Raw genomic sequence first — 25,108 nt, 5'->3', positions numbered from 1 at the left:
GTGGCCACCCCAGGTGCCGCCCCCAAAATCTTAAACTGTGTTTGTCTATTTGCCCTGTCAGAGGGGAGACTTATGTTCAAACCAACATTCAGGTCTTTTATTTACAGAATGCTGCTCGTAGTTTTAAAATCAAAGTAGAATTTTTCTTTTGTTTGTACTTTAACTTGTAAATTAAAAGGTTGCCCATCTTTTTAATAAGACAGGTGCATAGGAAAGAAATGCACTCTGTCTTACTTGCAATGAACTAACTAGCAATGTGTTGGGATGTTTAAGTACTTTAAATTGTATATTGTATATAATAATGTGTCCATAATCTTGTATTATAAAGTAGATAGGATTGGTGAAGTTAGTAAGGATGAAAATGGATATTTGTTTCAGGCCACACTTCTCAGTGAACCAGTTGGGTCATCCCAGTAACGTCCCTGTGTTTAACTACCCTCCCTTTTCTTGGAAATGAAACTGAATAATTTAATACTGATGCCTCTAAATGGTCTGCAGCAGTCCAGACCATCAGATTAAAGATAAACTATTTCCATAAAGTCAAAAACTGCTGTAACAAAGTCTGATGCAGGCAATGCAAATAACGACACATCATCCTCTGTTTCACAGAGACCGACACTTTTTTTAAAGAGGATATGTAGCATGCACAGAAACTTGCATGTTGTTTTCCAACTTTTGCACACAAAAAAATAATACTTTTAAAAACTTTCAATCCAAGGACTATTTGCGCTTTTCTTCTCTGATGCCATGAAAAAAAGATGAGGAAGAAGGCAGGCGATAAGCTCTAAACAACGAGATCACTTCCGCTTGTCGCTCATTTCTTAGAATGGGGCCCCTCGTACTTCTCTTCTCTTTTTCTCTGCTGCATTTATGTGCTACACAAGGTAAGAACTTTATTTTTTGTATGTTTCCTGTTGTTGAAGTGTCTTTTGTAAACATCTGTACTTCTGCACGGCTTTAATGATAGTTAGATCTAACAATGTAATCGTTTTTTTCATTAATGCAACACTGAGAGTTTATACAAGGCCTTCATACTTTAAACTGAGACATAATGATTGTTATTGTCAGCGGCTGGTCAGTGGATTGAATGTAAATAATCAAAGTGAAAGACTTTAGAGTTTGTGATCACTGAGTGAACTGGAGATGTTAAGACTTCCATTAGTGTTTCTACAGTTTGAGTAGCTGTATAGTAGTTATAGTGAAGATAAACTGTTCTTTTATCCTGATACATAAAACTTGAAATGGAAAGTATAAAAAGTGACTAAGTGTGTTATAGCTGAGGGTCAGGGTACAGAAACCATCGAGGTCATTTTCATATTATTACCTTCTCTTTTTTTGCATGCGTCCTCCATCTTCACATTGCAAACCGCCCAAACGGTTTGACAAAGCCGAGGCTTTAGGTGTTAATCTAATGGTCCATCCTCCACTCCTTTGAAATGACTTTCTTACTGTCATGGAGTTCCTGATATGGGACTTTATATTTCTGAGTGAGAAATATAAAAAACTATTGTATATGTGAACTGCAGTTTACAGTTACTGAAAATAATTAATAATTAAGCTGTAAAAAAAGAAGAAGCTTGAGGACAAAAGACAACTAAATTGTGTGTGTGTGTGTGTGTGTGTGTGTGTGTGTGTGTGTGTGTGTTTTCGTTAAAACATATTTGCGTGTGAAACAACAGGCAGAAACCAGACAGAAAACTCACATCAAGCTTTTTCACAGTTTCTTTTTGACGTCCTCGTTCACTTCTTTTGGCCTGTTCCCTCTGTCCTCGTTCTCAGGCTGGGGAGATCAAACGCTGTTACAATGTGTTGCTGCTGTGCTCAAGATTTTTTTTGTCTCTTTATGTGAAGAGGCACAGTGTACATGTATCAACATTCAGACTGATGTAAATGTACCAGAGTTAGCTGAAATGCTAATTTTCATCTGCAGTCTTTTTCCCAGATGTTGTTTAGCATCATATAATTAAATATAACCCATTGACATACACTCATTAGATCAGAAAAATACAGATATAGACAATACCATTTGGGTATTAAAGTGTACAATGTTAAGTTATAATAATAATAGTAATAATAAATTAGACTTATATAGCGCTTAACAAGGTCAACAACAAAAACAGAAGAAAAACAATACAACTAAGAAATACTGTAAAAGAAGGAGGATGAGAGTTCTTAGTTATTGTTAGTGGTTGTAGGCGATGTTGAAGAGGTGAGTTTTTAGAGATTTCTTGAAGGAGTGTCAGTTTGTAAAGTGTGCAATGGTGAAGAGTGTGAATGTTGATGCTGGTGCTGATGGGGCCAACCACCGCCGTGTCATCTGCAAATTTCACAATGATGTCGGAGCTTCTCTTGGCCACACAGTTGTGTGTGTATAGGGTGAAGACTAGGGGGCTTAAGACACAGCCTTGTGGTGCTCCAGTGTTGAGGGTGCAGGGGCTGGAGGTGTGTCTGCCCACTCTGACCACCTGGGATCTGTTTGACAGGAAGTCCAGGATCCAAGCACACAGGGAGGTGTTTAGCCCTACAGTATGTCAACCAGCTTGGAATGGAGGCTGACGGGGAGTATGGTGTTGAAATCTGAACAAAAGATTGTGGTATTTAAATCAACCGAAGGAAAAGACACCCTGACTAAATGTGGTTTTCCTGAGTGGGATTGTGCAGTGCCCCCTATAGCTGCACTTCTAGTTGTCCTGTTTGTTGTGAGCCATATAAATAGAGAAAGTGACAATCTTCATTTCTGTTTCTACATCAGTTACATTTAACCAGATATGTTGAGAAAAATGTTTAATCAAAAAACTCACCGATTTTTAAGAATATCTTACAACATGAGCAGAAACATTTTTCACACAATGAAAACAACTCTATTATATTACTATAGCATGTAGCTATTAATAATTATAAGCAGTAGCCTAATTACAGTATAAATCCAAATCATGAATCATGAATGGGGCAGCAGTAGTAGCTCAGTCTGTAGAGACCTAGGTTGTATGGGAGTTTGTCTGTTTGTTGGAGACGTTCCAGGTCACTTTCTGAGTACGGCCAAATTGTTCTTAAGTAAGGCATTGAACCCCAAACAGCTATGACGCGCTCCCTGTGTATCAGTCCCACTCTGACATCTCTTCATTAGTGCACGTTCAAAGGTCCTGTTTGTGCATGTTTGTATTTCTGGCCTTTGTGTGCGAGTAGCATGTCTCAATATCAGAGTGTAAATTAAAGTATATGAAAACATTCATTCCTGTTTTATGTTTGTATTTTTAACCTTCAGTCAGGTGATCATTCTCTGTGTTTGTCAAGAACTTTAAGATACAAGTAAACAAGTGATATATTGTTAACATGGAAATATTGATTTAAGTTGTTTTTTAATCAAACTCATGATTTTTATTTCTCTTCTCTCTGCAGTGACTCCTGTGTTTGTGCAGACAGGAACAGATTTACTTCTGGAAGTGAAGAAACCTGTTGTTCTGAAGGCGGGACATGATTTAACATGGACTGTTGGCAGTGCTAATGTTGCGAAACTAATTCATGGTATTGAACCAATCATTTTTTCAAGTTATGAATCTAGAGCAGAATTTTCTGCACAAACTCACTCTCTACTGTTAAAGAACGTACAAAAGGGGGACAGTGGAGTTTACAGAGCACGTGTTTCTGCTGATAATATCTCAGATGTAGCTGAATACAGCGTCACAGTTCTGGGTACGTTTCTTTAATTTGAAAATGTTGATACAGAGTCGTTCCCTGTTTTAAAAAAAGTCATCACACTTGCTTTGCTTCTTGCAGATCCAGTGTCTGGAGTGAAGCTGACAGTGAAACTCTGCAGCTCAGACTCCACTAAGGTCACAGTGATCTGCAGCACTGAGGACTCTCTCATCAGCAGCACGTTCACATGTGACAACCAAACCTGCTCTCACGAGGGAGGAGAGCGAGCAGAGATCATCACACCTGGTGCTTCTCTGGACGTCTACCTGGAGAACGGCTCAGTCATCTGTGACTATAGCAACCAGGTCAGCTCTACAAGGGACATCCAAAAGATTGAAGAGTTTTGTCAAAAGCCTGAAGGTAAGAGTTAATAACTACAATTTGATGCTAATGAACAGTGTGGATTGTAGCCTAAATAAAAACATACAGATACTTATTTCTCTTTTGATGAAACAACGATAGAAATATTCTCAGTTGTGTTGTGTTTCAGTTGTGTTGGTAGGAGATCATTTTGTTCATACATTTTGATGATATAACTGTAGCAAAAACATTGCCATGATTAAAGACTAATCAGTGCTAGCTTGTCAATCAATTGGGTTTAAAAACAATAAAACAATTTTTTATTTTTTATGTAAAACATTAAAACAATACACACAATATACAAAACATTATACTTACACATGACAGACCATTAACAAAAACCACACGAACAAAACAAAGACAAAACCAGTCACCATGTTCATCATTCTTCTAAACATGGCCTTAGTGCGATCCATCTCATTTGTGTCATTCATTGTTCCCTCTCTGTGATAACGCCTTCTTACCTAAAATAATGTTAAAAAAAGAGAGAACATTAGGGAGCGTCAAACGTTCTTTCCCTTTCAATTCAGAAATAAATCTCTTTTATTAAAATACTTGAACATCCAATTTTTAATTCACAAATAATTATTGTTTGAGGGCTCATTGTTAGCGATACTGAATAAAGAGCTCGACATTTTTTCAGTGTCACTCATACAGAAAATCCCCACATGTGATCAAAACCAAAAAAGATGCAGCAGGTCTTCAGATTCAGATTTACAGAAGCGACAGTTTGGATCCTAAACTCCATTCTGAGAGCATTTTTCTTGTAGGCAAGATGTTGTATAGAATTTTAAGTTGAAAGTATTGTGATTTAGTATCTAGAAGTTAAAGTATTCCCCTGTCTCCATGGCAAAGGGGTATCAAATATCCCCTCAAAGTAGGTTTGAAATTTGTCGGATATATAATGTAAATCATTTTCCCTTCAAGAAAAATGTATGCATCAAATTATTTCTCATTTTTCCCTTTAATCCACAAATACATTTGTTTAGAGGTCTACAGACCAATAGCTTCTCACTACTATCTCATATATTGGAGTTGAACCATATCATTTGAGACAAAATAGCTTAAATTTTACAGCAAAAATGATACGAAACAGAGACTTCACATATAAATTGGCTAGAATTAATGGTTCAAAAATCTAAAAACTGTCAATGAAATTGATTTTATGAGATTCAGATGTGTTATTAATCCCTGATGGTCAATTCAGTCACACAGCCTTTAGAGTCTTATTAAAAGAAGTCAAGACAAAGTAAAGAGTTACATTTACATGCCAGTAACAACAGGTCACCAAAGGAGATAACAATCTATTAAAAAAATACAATGTCAGAAATGTCTAAGGTGATCCTTAAAACCAGGAGGTGACTATCCTTCCATGTAGTTTAAAATTGTGACTTTAGGGCACCATCCATTCAGGGTTGATTAGACCAATTTCATATTTTACTACAGATCAGGTCTGTGAGATTGAGTGGTTATAGTTCACTCTCAGGTATGCTGCAAGAGTTCAGCCAAGTATGAATTTCTAATCAGGCTTTCTTTTTTCTTTACAGTATTGCCAGGCGACCCAAAGAAAGTTATACTGATTGTTGTAGCCATCGTCTTTTCTCTTGTTGTTTTGGCTGTAATTGGAGGATTTATTTATCATCAAAGGAGAAAACAAAGTAAGTTAAGTTTGCATTTAAACTGAATTTAAATGTGAAATCAGAAAATCCTTATTGTTTACATCAAACTGAATTGACCCTTTAGATGAGTACATTCTTCTCCCCTGTGTTGATGTTTTTATTATCATTCAAAAGACGTCCCTTATGAGTGAATCCTCTTATCAGGGCGATCTGATAAAGACAGCGCAGCAGTTACACTTAGAAGCCACACCTTAGAGTTAGAATAAATAAACAATTTACAATGTTAACAAAATAAATCATATGTAAAGAACTTTTAAATTCACATGAATTTACAATATTTAAGGATGGCAATTCAAAACTGTTTGTCATTTACAAAATATTAAAATGAGGCCCCATTATAAAATGTTTATGCATTTTGATTGCATTCATTACTATTAATAAATTAACAGAATACATTTTTCAATGTAGAAAAAGTGACTCTCAAAATCACACAAAATAAATCCAGAACAGAATCAGCTCCAGTAATGTTAATGTAGTTTCAACATGTTTCTTTATGACTGATCTGCAGATAAAGCGGAGAACATGGAAAATACAGTCTATGAAGATCCTCAGGTAAGGAGGAATATTTTTTAATACCAATTCCTCAAATTAGTCAGAAGTGAAGAAATTCTTAAACAAATTAATGATTGAGAACTTCACACATATGGAGCCCTGCGTTAGTTCAGGAGGAATACGGTAGTCCTGCCCGCAAGCGGCCATCAGCTGATCTGAGAACCGCCCAAATGCCAACCAATCATTTTCACACTCTGACAACAATGCGGTCTATTTAAACTATTCTGCCTCTTACTCCTCCTGCATCACATCCACTCTGCTGATAGACACTGCTGTGAAATTCTCCTTCCACCAACCCAACCTCCACCTGCTTCAGTCATCACATTTTATACTCTAGGATGAATTGTTTGCTTGTTATATCTGCAAGATGTTAGTACCATTACATACACATTCAGGTTCTATGCCCCCATGGGGGGAATTAAATGTTTGCGCTCTCAATAAAATCTGTGGCATGCTGCACTGATACTGCTGAGAGCTAAGAGCAGAACCAATACCATCAAATACAACTGAACAAACCATGAGTGCAATAAATGGTTAAATCTATGACAAGAGTATTCCTGACTGAACTTACATAGTGGTCTGTTCAATGAGCTCTTATAACACTAACCTCTGCATTGATCTGCTCTTCCAGGTCCTGCTGCTTGCTCCTAACCGCCAATATGCTCGCAGCTCATGTCTCTGGTTGTTCTGCTTTCTTGTGCTTCAATGTAATGCAATGAAGCTTGAAAACGATTGATTTCGAGATGAATAATGAATGGCAATCCATCTCTTCCAACCTGCTGCTGCAACAGTTTCATGCCGCAATTTGTCCATTATAGCCTTTTTCACATATGCACATATGATAATATCTAGATATTTACAGGAGGACTTCTCCGGAGATTCTCCCGACCTAGTCGTTCACATATGCTCCTCACAGCAGGGGACTTTCCCTGTCAGAGGGGAGGGGGCTCGGGGGAGCAACAGAGTCCGCTACACGACGCTATAATGAGAAAATTTGCCTTTATGTCAATGCTATATGTAATTCAATGGAATGACTGCGGGCAGACACTTTAGCCGGTCACTATATATAAACGTCATTCTCTTCCCATTGGTTCGAGGTGAGCTCGAGTTGAAATCTCCGGAGTGTATGCGGCCGCGTTCAGACATCAGCTCACTCAGATTTTCTGCAGATAAAATACTAGGGGTCTGGCCGTAGCCAAATCTCCGGAGTTTTTCAGGAGATTGCTGTATGTGTGAAAAGGGTTTATGACTGCAGTAAGTCTGCTATATATGTTTGTGTTGTTTGTCTGCTTTTTAAAACTTGTTTTCCCCTCATTTCAATCAGGAGAGACTTAATTGAGAATGAACAATTATTTATTTACAATAAATGTGCAACAATTTAATTTTGAATGTGCAAAGTCTTTGGGGGATTAGACTCCATCGTGACGACTTCCCACTCGGAAGGTAATGAAGCCGACAGCAGGCTAGGAGACCCCCCCAAAATAAAAGTGAGAAAGAAAGCACCATTATCGTATGCCTTACCTTATTGGCTGTATGGATATCTGTGTGGGAAATTACAGTTAGATGGAGTAATATAACCATGATCATTTATTGATATGACATGAATAGGCATACACTTTGTGCAGATAGTGATTTACTGGGTCATGATGCCCGGTATGTCTAGGTATTTGACCTGACAATGGCTCGCATGACCCGCTAAACTTCCCTGTAGTCATGTGGCCCGGCATGTATGGGGTCCGTCGACCCACATGTGGCCCGGCACGATTTTAATGACTGACCTATAGTCGTGTGGCCCGGCACGTTTCGGTCCGTCGACCACCTAACGTGTGGCCCGGCACGACTGCTATTGAGCTATAGTCACGAGGCCTGCCTGATGGGTCTGCTGCCCTAACAAGTGGCTCCTCATGACGATTGATAAGCCCTAAAGTCAAGTGCCCAGCATGTTGGGGTCCGTTGACCGCTTTACATGTGGCATGCATGACGCTAAGCTGCCCTATAGTCATGTGGCCCGGCATGTGGGGTCCGTCGACCTCTGATGCGTGGCCCGGCATGACTAGTCTGTTGACTGACATATAGACATCTGGCCCGGCGTATCAGAGTCTGTTTGACCTGACGCGTGACCAGCCTGATTGCATGACATTTGAAGCATCGGAAGATGCCAATGTTTTAGAAGAAGCTTTATTTTCTTTTTTTCTTACCAATAGTTAGGGTTTAAGGGATCTTTGGTTTCCCAAACTCGTACTGATATCTGGAAAAATAAAGGACTTGAAGGCAGGGTAGACCATCGCCCGAGTTGTTGAGAGAAGAGGACGTGATGCCTTGAACCACTGCCGTTGTGCAGCGCCTATACTAAATGAATGCCCTGAATGATGTCATATGCCTCGGCTTGTCTAGGATCCGTGACCTGACAAATGGCCCGTCATGACTTAAGTTGCGATCATGTGTCTTGGCCTGTCTGGGGTCCGTTTGACCTGGCATGTGGCCAGCATGACATGGGTCTGATTGACCTTTGTGGATAAATCAACCGATGCGTGCCCGCTGACAAGGATTTCCTGATCAAGACAGCATAGGACAGAAAATTATTTTCCAAAGCACTTAACATGGGACATGCGTGAAAGCAATTGCTTCAAAATCTTACAGCCATACACAATGATCGTGAACATTAATGTAACATGTAACCACATTGGTGATGTAGCAATGATGTAGTACAAGCTGCATTAAACTGTAAGTCTCAACCTTGACACTTGCCCGTATGTATGACCAAGTTGGATGATGTTTAAAAAGCATATAAATGAATTGGTCTTATACCGACTCATGACTGAAGCTGAGTTCATCACTGGGTGTTATTTACTTGGAATGAATGCCAGGGTACAATATGCCGGCCATACGGTAGCTGTAAAGGAATTCACTGACGGCAGAATTACATTTTACGGAAGACTTATCTGGTCATGTTTCAAATATCCGCTTTGCATTAAATGCTTGGATTGTAGTCTGCCCTGACTATCTGGAAGTGCAGTTCCCCCCAAAACCTAGGGTTGTCTACATCCCTGAGAAAATATGATGATCGGCTTAGCATTGAAACTTTATGTAACTGTTGCAACAACTGCTGGAATTTAAATCGTAGCTCCTAAATGAAACTGTACTTTGATTGATCATCGGTTTCTGATCCTATCTACAGCATAGTGATTTGACTTGATAAAACTGTCACCTACAGTTTTCACTTGCCACTCTTATTAAAACTGTGATGCTGTTGGACGTAGAGTTGCTGGTACAGGTTGAGGGGCATTAGCAGTTAGCAGAAATCCTAGATATCTGGTTAGCATCGACAACCTAGTGGGAATTCCTAGTGGGCACTGTGAGTACAGTAAATTTTGAATGTAACACCACCCCCCTCCACAGGGGCACTGAATTCAAGTCAGGCACATTTTTGCACTTTAGATCATGCTGTACTTTCATGTTCTATTCTAGAGTAATGCAAATATAAATTCAATTTTTTGAGTCAGTTTGTTTAAAACAAATATAAACATAACGAGACCCGATGACCGTGGAAAGTTTGGTGAGTTTTTGCGCACGTTCAGGCCCTCAAAATCGCGTTTAAAGTGGAGGAAGAAGAAAAATAATAATTCCTTGGGTTTCAAGAGGGTCCTAGTGTCAGTGCTTTGGGCCCTAATTGACATTTCCAGGTATTTAATCACTTGAAATAGTCTATTTCTAAGTGATGATCAATCAATTCATGATTTGCATGAATTGTCAAGCACTGCTTTTAGTTTGATCTGGCTTCAGCTTATCTATTTGAAGAACATTTTATAACAGAGTGGTGATTTTAAACTCAGTGACAATCAAGTTAACATGTGAGCATGCCCAGTAAGAATATTGTTTGTTAACTAACATATTACTTTTAATTAATTAATTAATTTTTAAATAATGTGATTATGGCTGAACCTCATATCAGGAACAGTCCAATTAGTTGTGCAACATTAGTATGACTAGCCTCTGTTGAAACAGAGATTGCAAGAGGCATATTTGTAGAGCGAGACACCAGCAGAGGAATTATATAATGAGCCATACATGCTGGAAAATAACTATTATTAGAATGACTGGCTGACGTTTTCCTGGTTAAATGAAAAAAATACATAGAACTACCCTGAGTGAACATGAAAGTCTTAAACTCCTGATACAGTCAATTTATGCCTGTTGTACAATGATTAGAAGTAACTTATTAAAGAGCTTTGAATTAAGGTTCTTTATTTATTGGTACTCGAGTAAATGTGGATTACTCAAAACCTTCCTCATGAGATATTAAGAAGAGTGGACTTTTGTTGTTATAAATCTCTCTAGGCCTACCTTTAAGAAATGGAGCATGAAATTGATCGGTAATTTATGTTATTATTATTATTTAGCAGACCTGGTATGCTGATTTCTACCGCTTTATTACCACTTGTTGACTATTCCCCCCGTTGATTTAAATAATTCTTGTAAATCGGGTAAAAGAAGAGAGAAGATGCATTGATATTGACGCCACAATCCCCGGCGCCTATACGAGACGCTGAGAAAATTACTGAAAGATTCAGATTGAATGATCAGCCCATCTAGCTGATTTGTATTAAACATGATATCCTACTGGACCATGTGACTGAACGATGGAACACACAGTGTGAAAAGTAAGATGAAAATAGCGGAGTCTTTCTCAAGCTGTTGAGGATAACCTATGACTGAAGAATTATGCGCCGCGGCTGCAGCTCGTTAACCGGTTGACTCCCCGGAGTATGCAGCTGATCACCTGCGCGGTGTGTCATGGCAGGGACAGAAGATTTGCTCCACCGAGCCAGGCAGTGATTGAAACCAATTATGCAAAAAGTTAAATTATTTAACCATGGTGATGAGATTAGCAACGCTGATATAGGCTATAAATATATGTTTTGATCCTAATTCCCCTAGTTCATTAGAAATAATAGCCTACTTAGTCAGGGCCAAACATAGTGATAGCCTTTCTATCGTAACAAGTAAAGGTATCGGGGAGTTTCCACTTTTATTTACCTGAGACCGCAGGTAACAGTGATGATGTTTGCTCACCTGTGCTGCCGAGCAACGGAGACCAGAAGCTGTGTGGCTTCACTTTAAATTGAACCAGACGCAGACTGCAACCTGTCTGCAATCGTGAGGGATGCTGATGATGAGACGGGGATATTAATTTGAGCGCGGACACTGTGAAAGACAGCTTGGAGATGAACAGAGACTGCAGATAGCCTAGATGATCAGGCTGCTTCCTGCACCGGCGTGACCTGGCGATGCCCGTGAGGCTGACAATGTGAACGAGTGGAGATGACTTTCTCCTTTTTGAGCTGACTCTGCAGCTAAGCTATTGCTACCACTGCCCGAATAAACGTATCGGTAAGTGTGTGTGTTTGCAGCGGTTGCCCTGACAGAATGATGGTGGAAGAGAGAGAACTGATTTAGCATTTTGCCGCAGCAGGGTGATTGGTTGAGAGAGGTTGTGCCCGAATCTGGTTGGTTAATTACTTAAAGAATAAACACCCATTATTAGCTGATCACCACAGAAGGGAGACAGAGGAAGTAGTAGGGGGAGTGGTTTAGGTTGAAGTGAAAGGATGAATGAATGAGTGGAAGAATATAACCAGTCTTCCTGTCTGAACTTACGCTGAGCTCCATTTTTTGCAACTTCACAAAAGTGGCATCTTTGACAGGCTGGTTTAAAAAACCATAGCTCATTTCTAGATCCATGACGACTTCTTCCCAACAGTTGTAAATGTATTAAACCTTTGACATTATGGATTGTTGTGGTTCTGTGTGGCAGGTTGAACCGAATAGCTTTCTGCTCGACATCAAACCAGAAAATTCAGTCACAGAACGTGATGACCTGACTGTAACTGAGTCTTTGTGGGATGTTTTCTCAGTCACAAATCGGACAAATAATGTAGCTTTCTATGTGATAAATTGTACTAACATGCTTTTCAAGATGTCTGGACTGAAGCAACTGTTTTTATCTTCTCACTTAATATGAAGGATTATATGTCTGTTAAGGAGTTCATGGGCTGTTATTTATTTCAGTGCTAATACATTATAATAGCCCAATTTGAAAATCGCATATCAAATAGCAAAATAACCATTCTTATGTTGTGTGTTAAAGGCTGTGAATACAGACCTTCATCTGCAGCAGAGACCAACAAATGATGCCCCAGCTGGTCCTCTACCCACCATCTACTCCTTGTTGGGGCCTCCCATCGGCTCTGAAGCACCCACTCAGCCCAGAGACAACGCTCAGCCAGAGAGCCTGTATGCAACGGTGGAAAAACCTCCAAAGTCCTGAAACAGTTCACTATGATGTCTTCAACACACTTCTCTTGAAGGAATGATCACTTTAGTATAGTTTAGTTTAGTTTAGTATCAGTGAAGGACTTCTGACTGCGTCTTCTTTTTCTGTGCGTTGGTCGTGGACTAGCTACTTGAGTCATGCAATGAAGTTAAAAGACCCAACTACAGTCAGATTGCTGATTTTATTATGAATCATAACAACAAGCACCTTCTGACTGGAATCATTTGCCAGATAACCTGTGAACAATTAACTCTTTTCATACCTTTTCTGCTTCTGATTGTACAGTAATCTTTGTAATTACCATCATTAGTGTCAGTACTTACAATGTTATTAGTTAATATGTGATGTGAAATCTCGTGGCTGTTTACATTGTGTGGGCGGAGTGGCAATACAGGATTAATGCCCTGGTGGGTTGATGTATGAGTGTGTTTGTATGTGTTGTTGAATGTCTCTGTGCATTTCAATCTGCTGATGAATAATACCATTTGGACTTCAGACCGAAACAAGAACTGTTTTGTTGCAGACATTTGAGCCTCTCACCTGCAACATCATAAATTATATGTTTATAGAGATCATTTATTTAACATGTTATATGGAGACACCTTTGCTGGTAACAATCAGGTGACACATACAATAGAACTGTTTTGATGTAGAGATTTTATTTTTTTAATTAATTTAGTGTATATATTTCAAATGTAACATTTTTTTTTTTTTTACATAGTTTTATTGCTAATTTGTGTTTTTGCTAACCAATCATCTTGATGCTTCTTATCAAATGTTTCTTTTAACCTTAATGTGAATAAAGCCTTTTTAATTTAAAGCTACAGTGAGGCTGTAAAATTGTGTTTTAGCAATTGGAAAAAACTGTAGTAAGGCAAAGAGGAAGTTCTATAACAACTTTAAACTTTAAAGTGAGCAGAAACGAGGTATAACTAGGATAAATATTGGAGATGCTTTTGAAAAATGGAGAGGCAGAAAGGTTTCCAGACTGATGCAGACCTGGCTAAACACTGAAGCTTCAGTTTTCAAGACATGGCAACCTTCATGAGCATCGACTCTAGGGAGGAGGGGGCAGACAGCTCTTGTTAATGTTTTTAATTGAACTGCAGTACCAATTTCAAACACTAGGTGTCCAAGTTACATATTGCCCCTTTAAAGTCATAGTGGAGAATAGCAGGGGTGCAAACTTGTCACCGTTTTGGATTCCAATTAGGTCATTTGTGTGATTGATTTAGATCTGCAATAAAAATATTTGGGGGGGGGGGGTAAATCTGCGACACGAGCTGTCATGCGTCTTGCGGCACGGTCCCGCGAACGTTAATTAGTTTCTGATTGCGGTCAGAGCGGTCTGATTGCTCAACACGGCCTGAAGAAAGTACTTCCGGGCCCTGCAGCCAATCATTGCAACGCGGTCGGCACGAACGTGTTTGGGTTTAAAAAGTTACATATATATAAATATTAATCCCGCGTAATAACTCTTACCTGACAGGAAGGAGGTTTGGAGTACACTGAGTCTCTTTTCTTTTGTCCGCGATGGTTGTTGGCATTGAGTAAATTATCGCCCCCTGCTGGTATCGATCACAGGCGTGTACATTTGACGCTGAAGACAGGCAATGCGTGACACTGACACGCATCCTCTAGTGGACCAACGTGTCTATTACACGCTTTGGCATGATACCGGGTTGGAGTGATGAGGGATGAAAATGTGAAAGAGATGTTTGTAAGTTACTGATAATGATTCTACTTTAAATGAGCAACAATGATGATTAGTCATGACAGGTGAGGAAAAGAGAGGAATGATGGATGTATAAAATGTTTAAAATGAGGACGGACTGATGAAATGGGAAAATTATTTCTGACAAAAGTGATTTAATAAAGCTGATTATGAGTTATAAAAACCATATTTTGTTCTGTGTCATTCATTAGAAGTTTTAGATTTTAAAGCCAAATACTGAGGCCCAGGATCTCTGACTGTATGCAGTATCTAATCTAACAGCAATGTATTGTACTGCTTAAAGGTATGTAGATACCTGTTGGGGTAGCAGAGAGATGGGCCCCCTAGAAATCTGAGTGGCCACCCCAGAATCTTAAACTGTGTTTGTCTATTTGCCCTGTCAGAGGGGAGGCTTATGTTCAAACCAACAATCAGGTCTTTTTTTACAGAATGCTGCTCGTAGTTTTCATATCAATGTAGAATTATTCTTTTGTTTGTACTTTAACTTGTAAATTAAAAGGTTGCCCATCTTTTTAATAAGACAGGTGCATAGGAAAGAAATGCACTCTGTCTTACTTGCAATGAACTAACTAGCAATGTGTTGGGATGTTTAAGTACTTTAAATTGTATATTGTATATAATAATGTATCCATAATCTTGTATTATAAAGTAGATAGGATTGGTGAAGTTAGAAAGGATCAAAAATGGATATTTGTTTCAGGCCACACTTCTCAGTGAACCAGTTGGGTCATCCCAGTAACGTCCCTGTGTTTAACTACCCTCCCTTTTCTTGGAAATGAAACTAAATAATTTAATACTGATGCCTCTAAATGGTCTGCAGCAGTCCAGACCATCAGATTAAAGATAAACTATTTCCATAAAGTCACAAACTGCTGTAATAAAGTCTGATGCAGGCAATGCAAATGACGGCACATCATCCTCTGTTTCACACAAAAAGATGAGGAAGTAGGCAGGTGATAAGCTCTAAACAACGAGATCACTTCCGCTTGTCGCTCATTTCTTAGAATGGGGCCCCTCGTACTTCTCTTCTCTTTTTCTCTGCTGCATTTATGTGCTACACAAGGTAAGAACTTTATTTTTTGTATGTTTCCTGTTGTTGAAGTGTCTTTTGTAAATATCTGTACTTCTGCACGGCTTTAATGATAGTTAGATCTAACAATGTAATCTGTTTTTTCATTAATGCAACACTGAGAGTTTATACAAGGCCTTCATACTTTAAACTGAGACATAATGATTGTTATTGTCAGCGGCTGGTCAGTGGATTGAATGTAAATAATCAAAGTGAAAGACTTTAGAGTTTGTGATCACTGAGTGAACTGGAGATGTTAAGACTTCCATTAGTGTTTCTACAGTTTGAGTAGCTGTATAGTAGTTATAGTGAAGATAAACTGTTCTTTTATCCTGATACATAAAACTTGAAATGGAAAGTATAAAAAGTGACTAAGTGTGTTATAGCTGAGGATCAGGGTCCAGAAACCATCGAGGTCATTTTCATATTATTACCTTCTCTTTTTTTGCATGCGTCCTCCATCTTCACATTGCAAACCGCCCAAACGGTTTGACAAAGCCGAGGCTTTAGGTGTTAATCTAATGGTCCATCCTCCACTCCTTTGAAATGACTTTCTTACTGTCATGGAGTTCCCCGCTATGGGAATTTATATTTCTGAGTGAGAAATATAAAAAACTATTGTATTTGTGAACTGCAGTTTACAGTTACTGAAAATAATTAAGTTTTAAGGTGTAAAAAAAGAAGAAGCTTGAGGACAAAAGAGAACTTGAAATTGTGTCACTTAGCCTGTGTGTGTGTGTGTGTGTGTGTGTGTGTGTGTGTGTGTGTGTGAAAACGAGCAAGCATACATGTGCAACAACAGGCAGGAAACTCACATCAAGCTTTTTCACAGTTTCTTTTTGACTTCCTCGTTCACTTCTTTTGGCCTGTTCCCTCTGTCCTCGTTCTCAGGCTGGGGAGATCAAACGCTGTTACAATGTGTTGCTGCTGTGCTCAAGTTTTTATTTGTCTCTTCATGTGAAGAGGGACAGTGTACATGAATCAACATTCAGACTGATGTAAATGTACCAGAGTTAGCTGAAAGGCTAATTTTCATCTGCAGTCTTTTTCCCAGATGTTCTTTGGCATCATAGAAATAAATATAACCCATTCACATACACTCATTAGATCAGAAAAATACAGATATAGACAATACCATTTGGGTATTAAAGTGTTAAGTTATAATAATAATAATAAATGAGACTTATATAGCACTTTTCTAAATACTCAAAGATGCTTAACAAGGTCAACAACAAAAACAGAAGAAAAACAATACAACTAAGAAATACTGTAAAAGAAGGAGGATGAGAGTTCTTAGTTATTGTTAGTGGTTGTAGGCGATGTTGAAGAGGTGAGTTTTTAGAGATTTCTTGAAGGAGTGTCAGTTTGTAAAGTGTGCAATGGTGAAGAGTGTGAATGTTGATGCTGGTGCTGATGTGGCCAACCACCGCCGTGTCATCTGCAAATTTCACAATGATGTCGGAGCTTCTCGTGGCCACACAGTTGTGTGTGTATAGGGTGAAGACTAGGGGGCTTAAGACACAGCCTTGTGGTGCTCCAGTGTTGAGGGTGCAGGGGCTGGAGGTGTGTCTGCCCACTCTGACCACCTGGGATCTGTTTGACAGGAAGTCCAGGATCCAAGCACACATGGAGGTGTTTAGCCCTGAAGTATGTCAACCAGCTTGGAATGGAGGCTGACGGGGAGTATGGTGTTGAAATCTGAACTAAATATTGTGGTATTAAAACAACTGATGTGATGCTCTGAAGGAAAAGACACCCTGACTAAATGTGGTTTTCCTGAGTGGGATTGTGCAGTGCACCCGATAGCTGCACTTCTAGTTGTCCTGTTTGTTGTGAGCCCTATAAATAAAGAAAGTGACAATCTTCATTTCTGTTTCTACATCAGTTACATTTACCCAGATATGTTGAGAAAAATGTTTAATCAAAAAACTCACCGATTTTTAAGAATATCTTACAACATGAGCAGAAACATTTTTTACACAATGAAATCAACTCTATTATATTACTGTAGCATGTAGCTATTAATAATTATAAGCAGCAACCTATTTACAGTATAAATCCAAATCATGAATCATGAATGGGGCAGCAGTAGTAGCTCAGTCTGTAGAGACCTAGGTTGTACGGGAGTTTGTCTGTTTGTTGGAGACGTTCCAGGTCACTTTCTGAGTACGGCCAAATTGTTCTTAAGTAAGGCACTGAACCCCGAAGAGCTATGACGTGCTCCCTGTGTATCAGTCCCACTCTGACATCTCTTTTGTTCATAGCTCCCGTTTGTGCATGTTTTTATATCTGGCCTTTGCGTGTGAGTAGTAGGATTTCTCTCAATAAAGAGAGTTTAAACCAGAATTTACCCTTCAGGATTAAAAAAATATATTAAATTATATCATTCCTGTTTTAGGTTTGTGTTTTTAACCTTCAGTCAGGTGATCATTTTCGGTGTGTTTGTCAAGAACTTTAAGTATATAAGTATACCGTGTAACGTGAGGGTCCGATGCGTGGTGGATGGATCACTCTAGTTAAGAGAAACAGAAGGATGGAGATGGATCACTTTCTCAGCAGCACTTTACTGTCATCCACATTGTTCTGCTACACAACAACCACAACACTTCCTCGTTACTCATCACATGTCCCGTCATTAGCCAATCAGAGGTTAGGATGATTAAACTCAAGGCAAACATTATGACAAACACAGAAGTAGATTCAATATAATTTGGTCACAGTTATAGGTGCTACTGCAAACATTAAAACATGTAAGTATATCAATATTAACTTTGTAAACTCAAATATGTAAATAGTTCACTGCATAAATGTTAACTTATTTTTAACTTAAACTTAAATACATGGATTAACTTAAATATATGAATTTACTTCACTTTTAAATCTTACACAAGTGATACATTGTTAACATGGAAATATTGATTAGTGTAAACAGTGAAGTGTTTTTTTAATCATAAACATGATTTTTATTTCTCTTCTCTCTGCAGTGACTCCTGTGTTTGTGCAGACAGGAACAGATTTACTTCTGGAAGTGAAGAAACCTGTTGTTCTGAAGGCGGGACATGATTTAACATGGACTGTTGGCAGTGCTAATGTTGCGAAACTAATTCATGGTATTGAACCAATCATTTTTTCAAGTTATGAATCTAGAGCAGAATTGTCTGCACAAAATCACTCTCTACTGTTAAAGAACGTACAAAAGAGGGACAGTGGAGTTTACAGAGCACGTGTTTCTGCTGATAATATCTCAGATGTAGCTGAATACAGCGTCACAGTTCTGGGTACGTTTCTTTAATTTGAAAATGTTGATACAGAGTCGTTCCCTGTTTTAAAAAAAGTCATCACACTTGCTTTGCTTCTTGCAGATCCAGTGTCTGGAGTGAAGCTGACAGTGAAACTCTGCAGCTCAGACTCCACTAACGTCACAGTGATCTGCAGCACTGAGGACTCTCTCATCAACAGCACGTTCACATGTGACAACCAAACCTGCTCTCACGAGGGAGGAGAGCGAGCAGAGATCATCACACCTGGTGCTTCTCTGGACGTCTACCTGGAGAACGGTTCAGTCATCTGTAACCATAGCAACCAGGTCAGCTCTACAAGGGACATCCAAAAGATTGAAGAGTTTTGTCAAAAGCCTGACGGTAAGAGTTAATAACTACAATTTGATGCTAATGAACAGTGTGGATTGTAGCCTAAATAAAAACATACAGATACTTATTTCTCTTTTGATGAAACAACGATAGAAATATTCTCCATTGTTTTTCAGCTGTTTTGGTAGGAGATCATGTTTTCATACATTTTGATGAAATAACTGCAGCAGAAACATTGCCATGATTAAAGACTAATCAGTGCTAGCTTGTCAATCAATTGGGTTTAAAAACAATAAAACTATTCTTTATTTTTAATGTAAAACATTAAAACAATATACAAAACATTATACTTACACATGACAGACCATTAACAAAAACCACACGAACAAAACAAAACCAGTCATCATGTTCATCATTCTTCTAAACATGGCCTTAGTGCGATCCATCTCATTTGTGTCATTCATTGTTCCCTCTCTGTGATAACGCCCTCTTACCTAAAATAATGTTAAAAAAGAGAGAACATTAGGGAGCGTCAAACGTTCTTTCCCTTTCAATTCAAAAATAAATCTCTTTTATTAAAATACTTGAACATCCAATTTTTAATTCACAAATAATTATTGTTTGAGGGCTCATTGTTAGCGATACTGAATAAAGAGCTCGACATTTTTTCAGTGTCACTCATACAAACAATCCCCACATGTGATCAAAACCAAAAAAGATGCAGCAGGTCTTCAGATTCAGATGTACAGAAGCGACAGTTTGGATCCTAAACTCCATTCTGAGAGCATTTTTCTTGTAGGCAAGATGTTGTATAGAATTTTAAGTTGAAAGTATTTTGATTTAGTATCTAGAAGTTAAAGTATTCGCCTGTCTCCATGGCAAAGGGGTATCAAATATCCCCTCAAAGTAAGTTTGAAATTTGTTGGATATATAATGTAAATCATTTTCCCTTCAAGAAAAATGTATGCATCAAATTATTTCTAATTTTTCCCTTTAAGCCACAAATACATTTTTTACAGGTCTACAGACCAATATCCTTCTTTCAGTACTTTTAATTGTTTTCCTCCAAGCCAAAGGAATTACAAATACTAACTGATGGTATTCATTTCAAATTATTCCAAATAATTCACAAAACATTTTACATTAATAGATTTTTCCATTTAAATGAATTATATAATTTATAAAGATAATGCCATTTTCAACAAACATCTCCCAGGAGATAGGTAACTGACTAATTCATATATTGGAGTTGAACCATATTATTTGAGACAAAATAGTTTTAATTTTCAGACAAAAATTAAACTAAGCAGAGATTATTTGACATATAAATGGGCTAGAATTAATGGTTTAAAAGATAAAAACAATGAAATTGATTTTATGAGATTCAGATGTGTTATTAATCCCTGATGGTCAATTCAGTCACACAGCCTTTAGAGTCTTATTAAAAGAAGTCAAGACAAAGTAAAGAGTTACATTTACATGCCAGTAACAACAGGTCACCAAAGGAGATAACAATCTATTAAAAAAATACAATGTCAGAAATGTCTAAGGTGATCCTTAAAACCAGGAGGTGACTATCCTTCCATGTAGTTTTAAATTGTGACTTTAGGGCAGCATCCATTCAGGGTTGATTAGACCAACTTCATATTTTACTACAGATCAGGTCTGTGAGATTGAGTGGTTATAGTTCACTCTCAGGTATGCTGCAAGAGTTCAGCCAAGTATGAATTTCTAATCTGGCTTTCTTTTTTCTTTACAGCATCGAAAGGCAGCCAAAATAATGTTACACCGATTGTTGTAGCCATCGTCTTATCTCTTGGTGTTGTTTTGGCTATAATTTGAATTCATCATCGAAGGAGAAAACAAAGTAAGTTAAGTTTGCATTTAAACTGAATTTAAATATGAAATCAGAAAATCCTTATTGTTTACATCAAACTGAATTGACCCTTTAGATGAGTACATTCTTCTCCCCTGTGTTGATGTTTTTATTATCATTCAAAAGACGTCCCTTATGAGTGAATCCTCTTATCAGGGCGATCTGATGAAGACAGCGCAGCAGTTACACTTAGAAGCCACACCTTAGAGTTAGAATAAATAAACAATTTACAATGTTAACAAAATAAATCATATGTAAAGAACTTTTAAATTCACATGAATTTATAATATTTGAGGATGGCAATTCAAAACTGTTTATCATTTACAAACTATTAAACTGAGGCCCCATTATAAAATGTTTATGCATTTTGATTGCATTCATTACTATTAATAAATTAACAGAATACATTTTTCAATGTAGAAAAAGTGACTCTCAAAATCACACCAAATAAATCCAGAACAGAATCAGCTCCAGTAATGTTAATGTAGTTTCAACATGTTTCTTTATGACTGATCTGCAGATAAAGCAGAGAACATGGAAAATACAGTCTATGAAGATCCTCAGGTAAGGAGGAATATTTTTTAATACCAATTTCCTAAATTAGTCAGAAGTGAAGAAATTCTTAAACAAATTAATGATTGAGAACTGATATAAAAAACCATAGCTCATTTCTAGATCCATGACGACTTCTTCCCAACAGTTGTAAATGTATTAAACCTTTGAAGTTATGGGGTGTTGTGGTTCTGTGTTGCAGGTTGAACCGAATAGCTTTCTGATTGACATCAAACCAGCAAATTCAGTCACAGAACTTAAAGGGACACTTCACCCGTTGAAACATGAATCTGTATTGACATTGGGTCATATATGTTGTAGAAATGTGAAATACATTTTGAAGTTGGTGCCTTCTTGGCAGAAAGGCAGAAAGTGACTTTTTGGCTCATGTGGATGAAAGACACCAAATCCCAGAATGCACAGCACCACAGGCCACTCCCACTAAGGTCCTCTAGTTCAGAATCAGAAATGATTCATTAATCCCAGAGGGAAATTCGATCGATACAGTTTCTCCAAAATATACAGTATAGCAGTAGAAATAAAGTAATAAAAACATTTACAGACATATTTACTTCAACACATAAGACCATTTCCTCAACTGATTCAGAGATTTCTTCCAGAATTGATCTTGGAAATTCCTGGCAGAAAACAGACTCTATGTCTGTGTCCATAGACAAACAGTGAGAGCACCAACACTACCAGTCCACCCCAGCTCGAGCTGGCCCGGGGTCCTCGTCCTCACCGCCGCCGACATGCAGGCATTATGTCTCGGTAGACCCTGCGGCCAGTGGCGGCCGCAGCAGCCAAAACACAAGACCGGCCTGTCTGCAGCAGCCGTCTCGCCGCTATATTTGTATTTTCTCGCCATTATCAGCTTTCTCCATAGAGCCTGTTAGCATAGCTTCCAAGCAATATGGCGGACGTTAAGTTTCGATTCTGGGAGTGAGTTCTCACCCACTGATCTGTGATTGGTCTGTACCTTCAGTGGTCGAAAATATGAGGAACTAGCGTTGTAGTTTCACACTGCTAGCAGCTTCCAGTGACACAAAAATCGTCATTTTGCGTCACTGGAAACTTCTTTTCAGACTCAGAAATACAAAGATTTCCCATCTCAGGGGAAAATGAGGGCGGGATGCACGGCCATTCAAAAACACTACCAGGTTTCTAATGATACAAAGATTAATGCAAATGGGTGAAGTATCCCTTTAATGACCTGACTGTAACTGAGTCTTTGTGGGATGTTTTCTCAGTCACAAATCGGACAAATAATGTAGCAGTAGCTTTCTGTGATAAATTGTACTAACATGCTTTTCAAGAAGTCTGGACTGAAACAACAGTTTTTATCTTCTCACTTAATATGAAGGATTATATGTCTGTTAAGGAGTTCATTGGCTGTTTTTCATTTCAGTGCTAATACATTATAATAGCCCAATTTGAAAATCGCATATCAAATAGCAAAATAACCATTCTTATGTTGTGTGTTAAAGTGAATACAGACCTCCCTCTGCAGCAGAGACCAACAAATGATGCCCCCGCTGGTCCTCTACCCTACATCTACTCCATCGTCTCTGAAGCACCCACTCAGCCCATAGACAACGCTCAGCCAGAGATCCTGTATGCAGAGGTGGAAAAACTTCCAAAGTCCTGAAACAGTTCAATATGATGTCTTCAACACACTTCTCTTGCAGGAATGACCTCTTTAGTTTAGTTTAGTTTAGTTTTGTAGCAGTGAAGGACTTCTGACTGCGTCTTCTTTTTCTGTACGTCGGTCGTCGACTAGCTACTTGAGTCATGCAATGAAGTTGAAAGACCCAACTATAGTCAGATTGCTGATTTTATTATGAATTATAACAACAAGCACCTTCTGACTGGAATCATTTGCCAGATAACCTGTGAACAATTAACTCTTTTCATACCTTTTAAAAAAAAAAAATTAAATCGCCCTTCCACTGCTTCCAACCCTAATGTCTTCCTGCTCCCTTAATAAGGAGGCTTCTGATTGTACTGTAATCTTTGTAATTACCATCATTAGTGTCAATACTTACAATGTTATTAGTTAATATGTGATGTGAAATCTCGTGCCTGTTTACGTTGTGTGGGTGGAGTAGCGATACAGAATGAATGCCCTGGTGGGTTGGACCTCCCTTGAAAACGAGATGATTCATCTCAAGAGGGTATTCATCAATGAATGTACATTTAAATCTGCTGATGAATAATACCATTTGGACTTCAAACAGAAACAAGAACTATTTTGTTGCAGACATTTGAGCCTCTCACCTGCAACATCATGATGATAATAATAATAATGATAATAATAACAATACATTTTATTTAAAGGCGCCTTTCAAATCTCTCTAAAACAACAAAGTAACAACACATCGATAAAATTAACCTTAAAAACACAAAAATCACAAATGTACAGGATGTGGAGGAGTTATGAGACCGGGTGGAGAATGATCAGACTGAATATGCCAGTTTAAAAAGATGTGTTTTGAGATGAGATTTGAAAATAGAGAGAGAGTCGATATGACAGATTTGTGGTGGGAGGGAGTTCCAGAGGTGAGGGGCAGAGCGGCTGACGGCCCTGGACCCCCATGGTGAACAGGCGGGCGGGTGGTGCAGTGAGTTGAATTGAAGAAGAAGACCTGAGAGTGCGAGTAGGTGTGTTGATGTGCAGGAGTTCAGAGAAGTAAAGTGGAGCGAGGTTGTGGATGGCCTTGAAGGTGAGGAGCAGAATTTTGAAGGTGATGCGATGTTTAACCAAGAGCCAATGAAGCTGCATGAATTATATGTTTATAGAGATCATTTATGTCACATGCTATATGGAGACACCTTTGCTGTTAACAATCAGGTGACACATACAATAGAACTGCTTTGATGCAGATAATTTTATTTTTTTTAATTAATTTACTGTATATATTTCAAATGTTACATGTTTTTTTTTACATAGTTTTATTGCTAATTTGTGTTTTTGCTAATATTTGATCATCTTGATGCTTCTTATCAAATGTTTCTTTAAACCTTAATGTGAATAAAGCCTTTTTAATTTAAAGCTACAGTGAGGATCTTCTGGTTTGTGTCAATTTTAAAGCACCTTGTAGATAAAAGAAAATAAAATAAATCTCATCCTTTTTATTTTAAAGCAAATGTATCACTCAACATGAACCTTTATCATGCAGAATGTAAAAAAGGTAAGTTTGGCCTGACACCTCCTCCATAGTGACTTGTCCATGATGATCTCCTCAGCTTGTGTAGCTCATAAACAGGCATCAGTATTAATCTCAGTCTGTTACATAACCAGTTAATAACTCCTCACAGGAGCTTTAACAGACATTTAAAGAATGAGTGAATAAGTTTACTGCTTCACACTGAACTTCATGTCAGCAAAAAGAAACAATAAAACAAGTGAATTAACACCAAACACATCAAACTCTCTCACCTATTAGCCATTATCCATCAAATATATCGATGAGTACAATATATTTACAATGCTTTTGTTATTACTGAAGGTCCAGAAAGGAGGCTTCACATCATATTATAGAGTGAGAGTTTATTACTGAGGGTCCAATATGATGCTTGGACAAATACTGTGAAATATCATTGATTCATATTTTATAATTATCATTAATAATATTATAAATAGGACAAATGACATTACAAATACT

At 38.1% G+C, this 25,108-nt stretch overlaps 2 protein-coding genes across 5 annotated transcripts; both read left to right on the top strand.

Annotated features, from left to right (window-relative positions):
• Positions 1-171: 171 nt before the first annotated feature.
• On the top strand, positions 172-14,522 carry LOC114921195 (SLAM family member 5-like). Of its 2 annotated transcripts, XM_065953691.1 has the most exons (6): positions 216-884; positions 3,400-3,693; positions 3,778-4,056; positions 5,604-5,714; positions 6,244-6,287; positions 12,436-14,522. In XM_065953691.1, the coding sequence occupies exons 1-6, from the start codon at positions 827-829 to the stop codon at positions 12,613-12,615; spliced, it is 966 nt and encodes a 321-aa protein (XP_065809763.1). In that variant the 5' UTR covers positions 216-826; the 3' UTR covers positions 12,616-14,522. The 2 variants fall into 2 exon arrangements, with proteins under 2 accessions (XP_065809765.1, XP_065809763.1); XM_065953693.1 differs by lacking the exon at positions 6,244-6,287 and having other exon boundaries at positions 172-884.
• Positions 14,523-15,272: 750 nt separating this feature from the next.
• Positions 15,273-24,501, top strand: LOC110005483 (SLAM family member 5-like). Of its 3 annotated transcripts, XR_010666312.1 has the most exons (6): positions 15,273-15,419; positions 18,410-18,703; positions 18,788-19,066; positions 20,775-20,882; positions 21,412-21,455; positions 22,931-24,501. XR_010666312.1 is itself a non-coding variant. In XM_065953696.1 (5 exons), the coding sequence occupies exons 1-4, from the start codon at positions 15,362-15,364 to the stop codon at positions 20,855-20,857; spliced, it is 714 nt and encodes a 237-aa protein (XP_065809768.1). In that variant the 5' UTR covers positions 15,273-15,361; the 3' UTR covers positions 20,858-20,882; positions 22,931-24,501. The 3 variants fall into 3 exon arrangements, 2 of the variants coding, with proteins under 2 accessions (XP_065809768.1, XP_065809769.1); XM_065953696.1 differs by lacking the exon at positions 21,412-21,455; XM_065953697.1 differs by lacking the exons at positions 21,412-21,455; positions 22,931-24,501 and adding an exon at positions 21,646-22,924.
• The last annotated feature ends 607 nt before the right edge of the window (positions 24,502-25,108 follow it).

This window comes from Labrus bergylta, chromosome 4 (assembly GCF_963930695.1).
Source record: "Labrus bergylta chromosome 4, fLabBer1.1, whole genome shotgun sequence".
NCBI classification, from domain to species: domain Eukaryota; kingdom Metazoa; phylum Chordata; class Actinopteri; order Labriformes; family Labridae; genus Labrus; species Labrus bergylta.
Note: the sequence above shows the minus strand (reverse complement) of the source record. Positions and strands in the feature narration are given on the sequence as shown.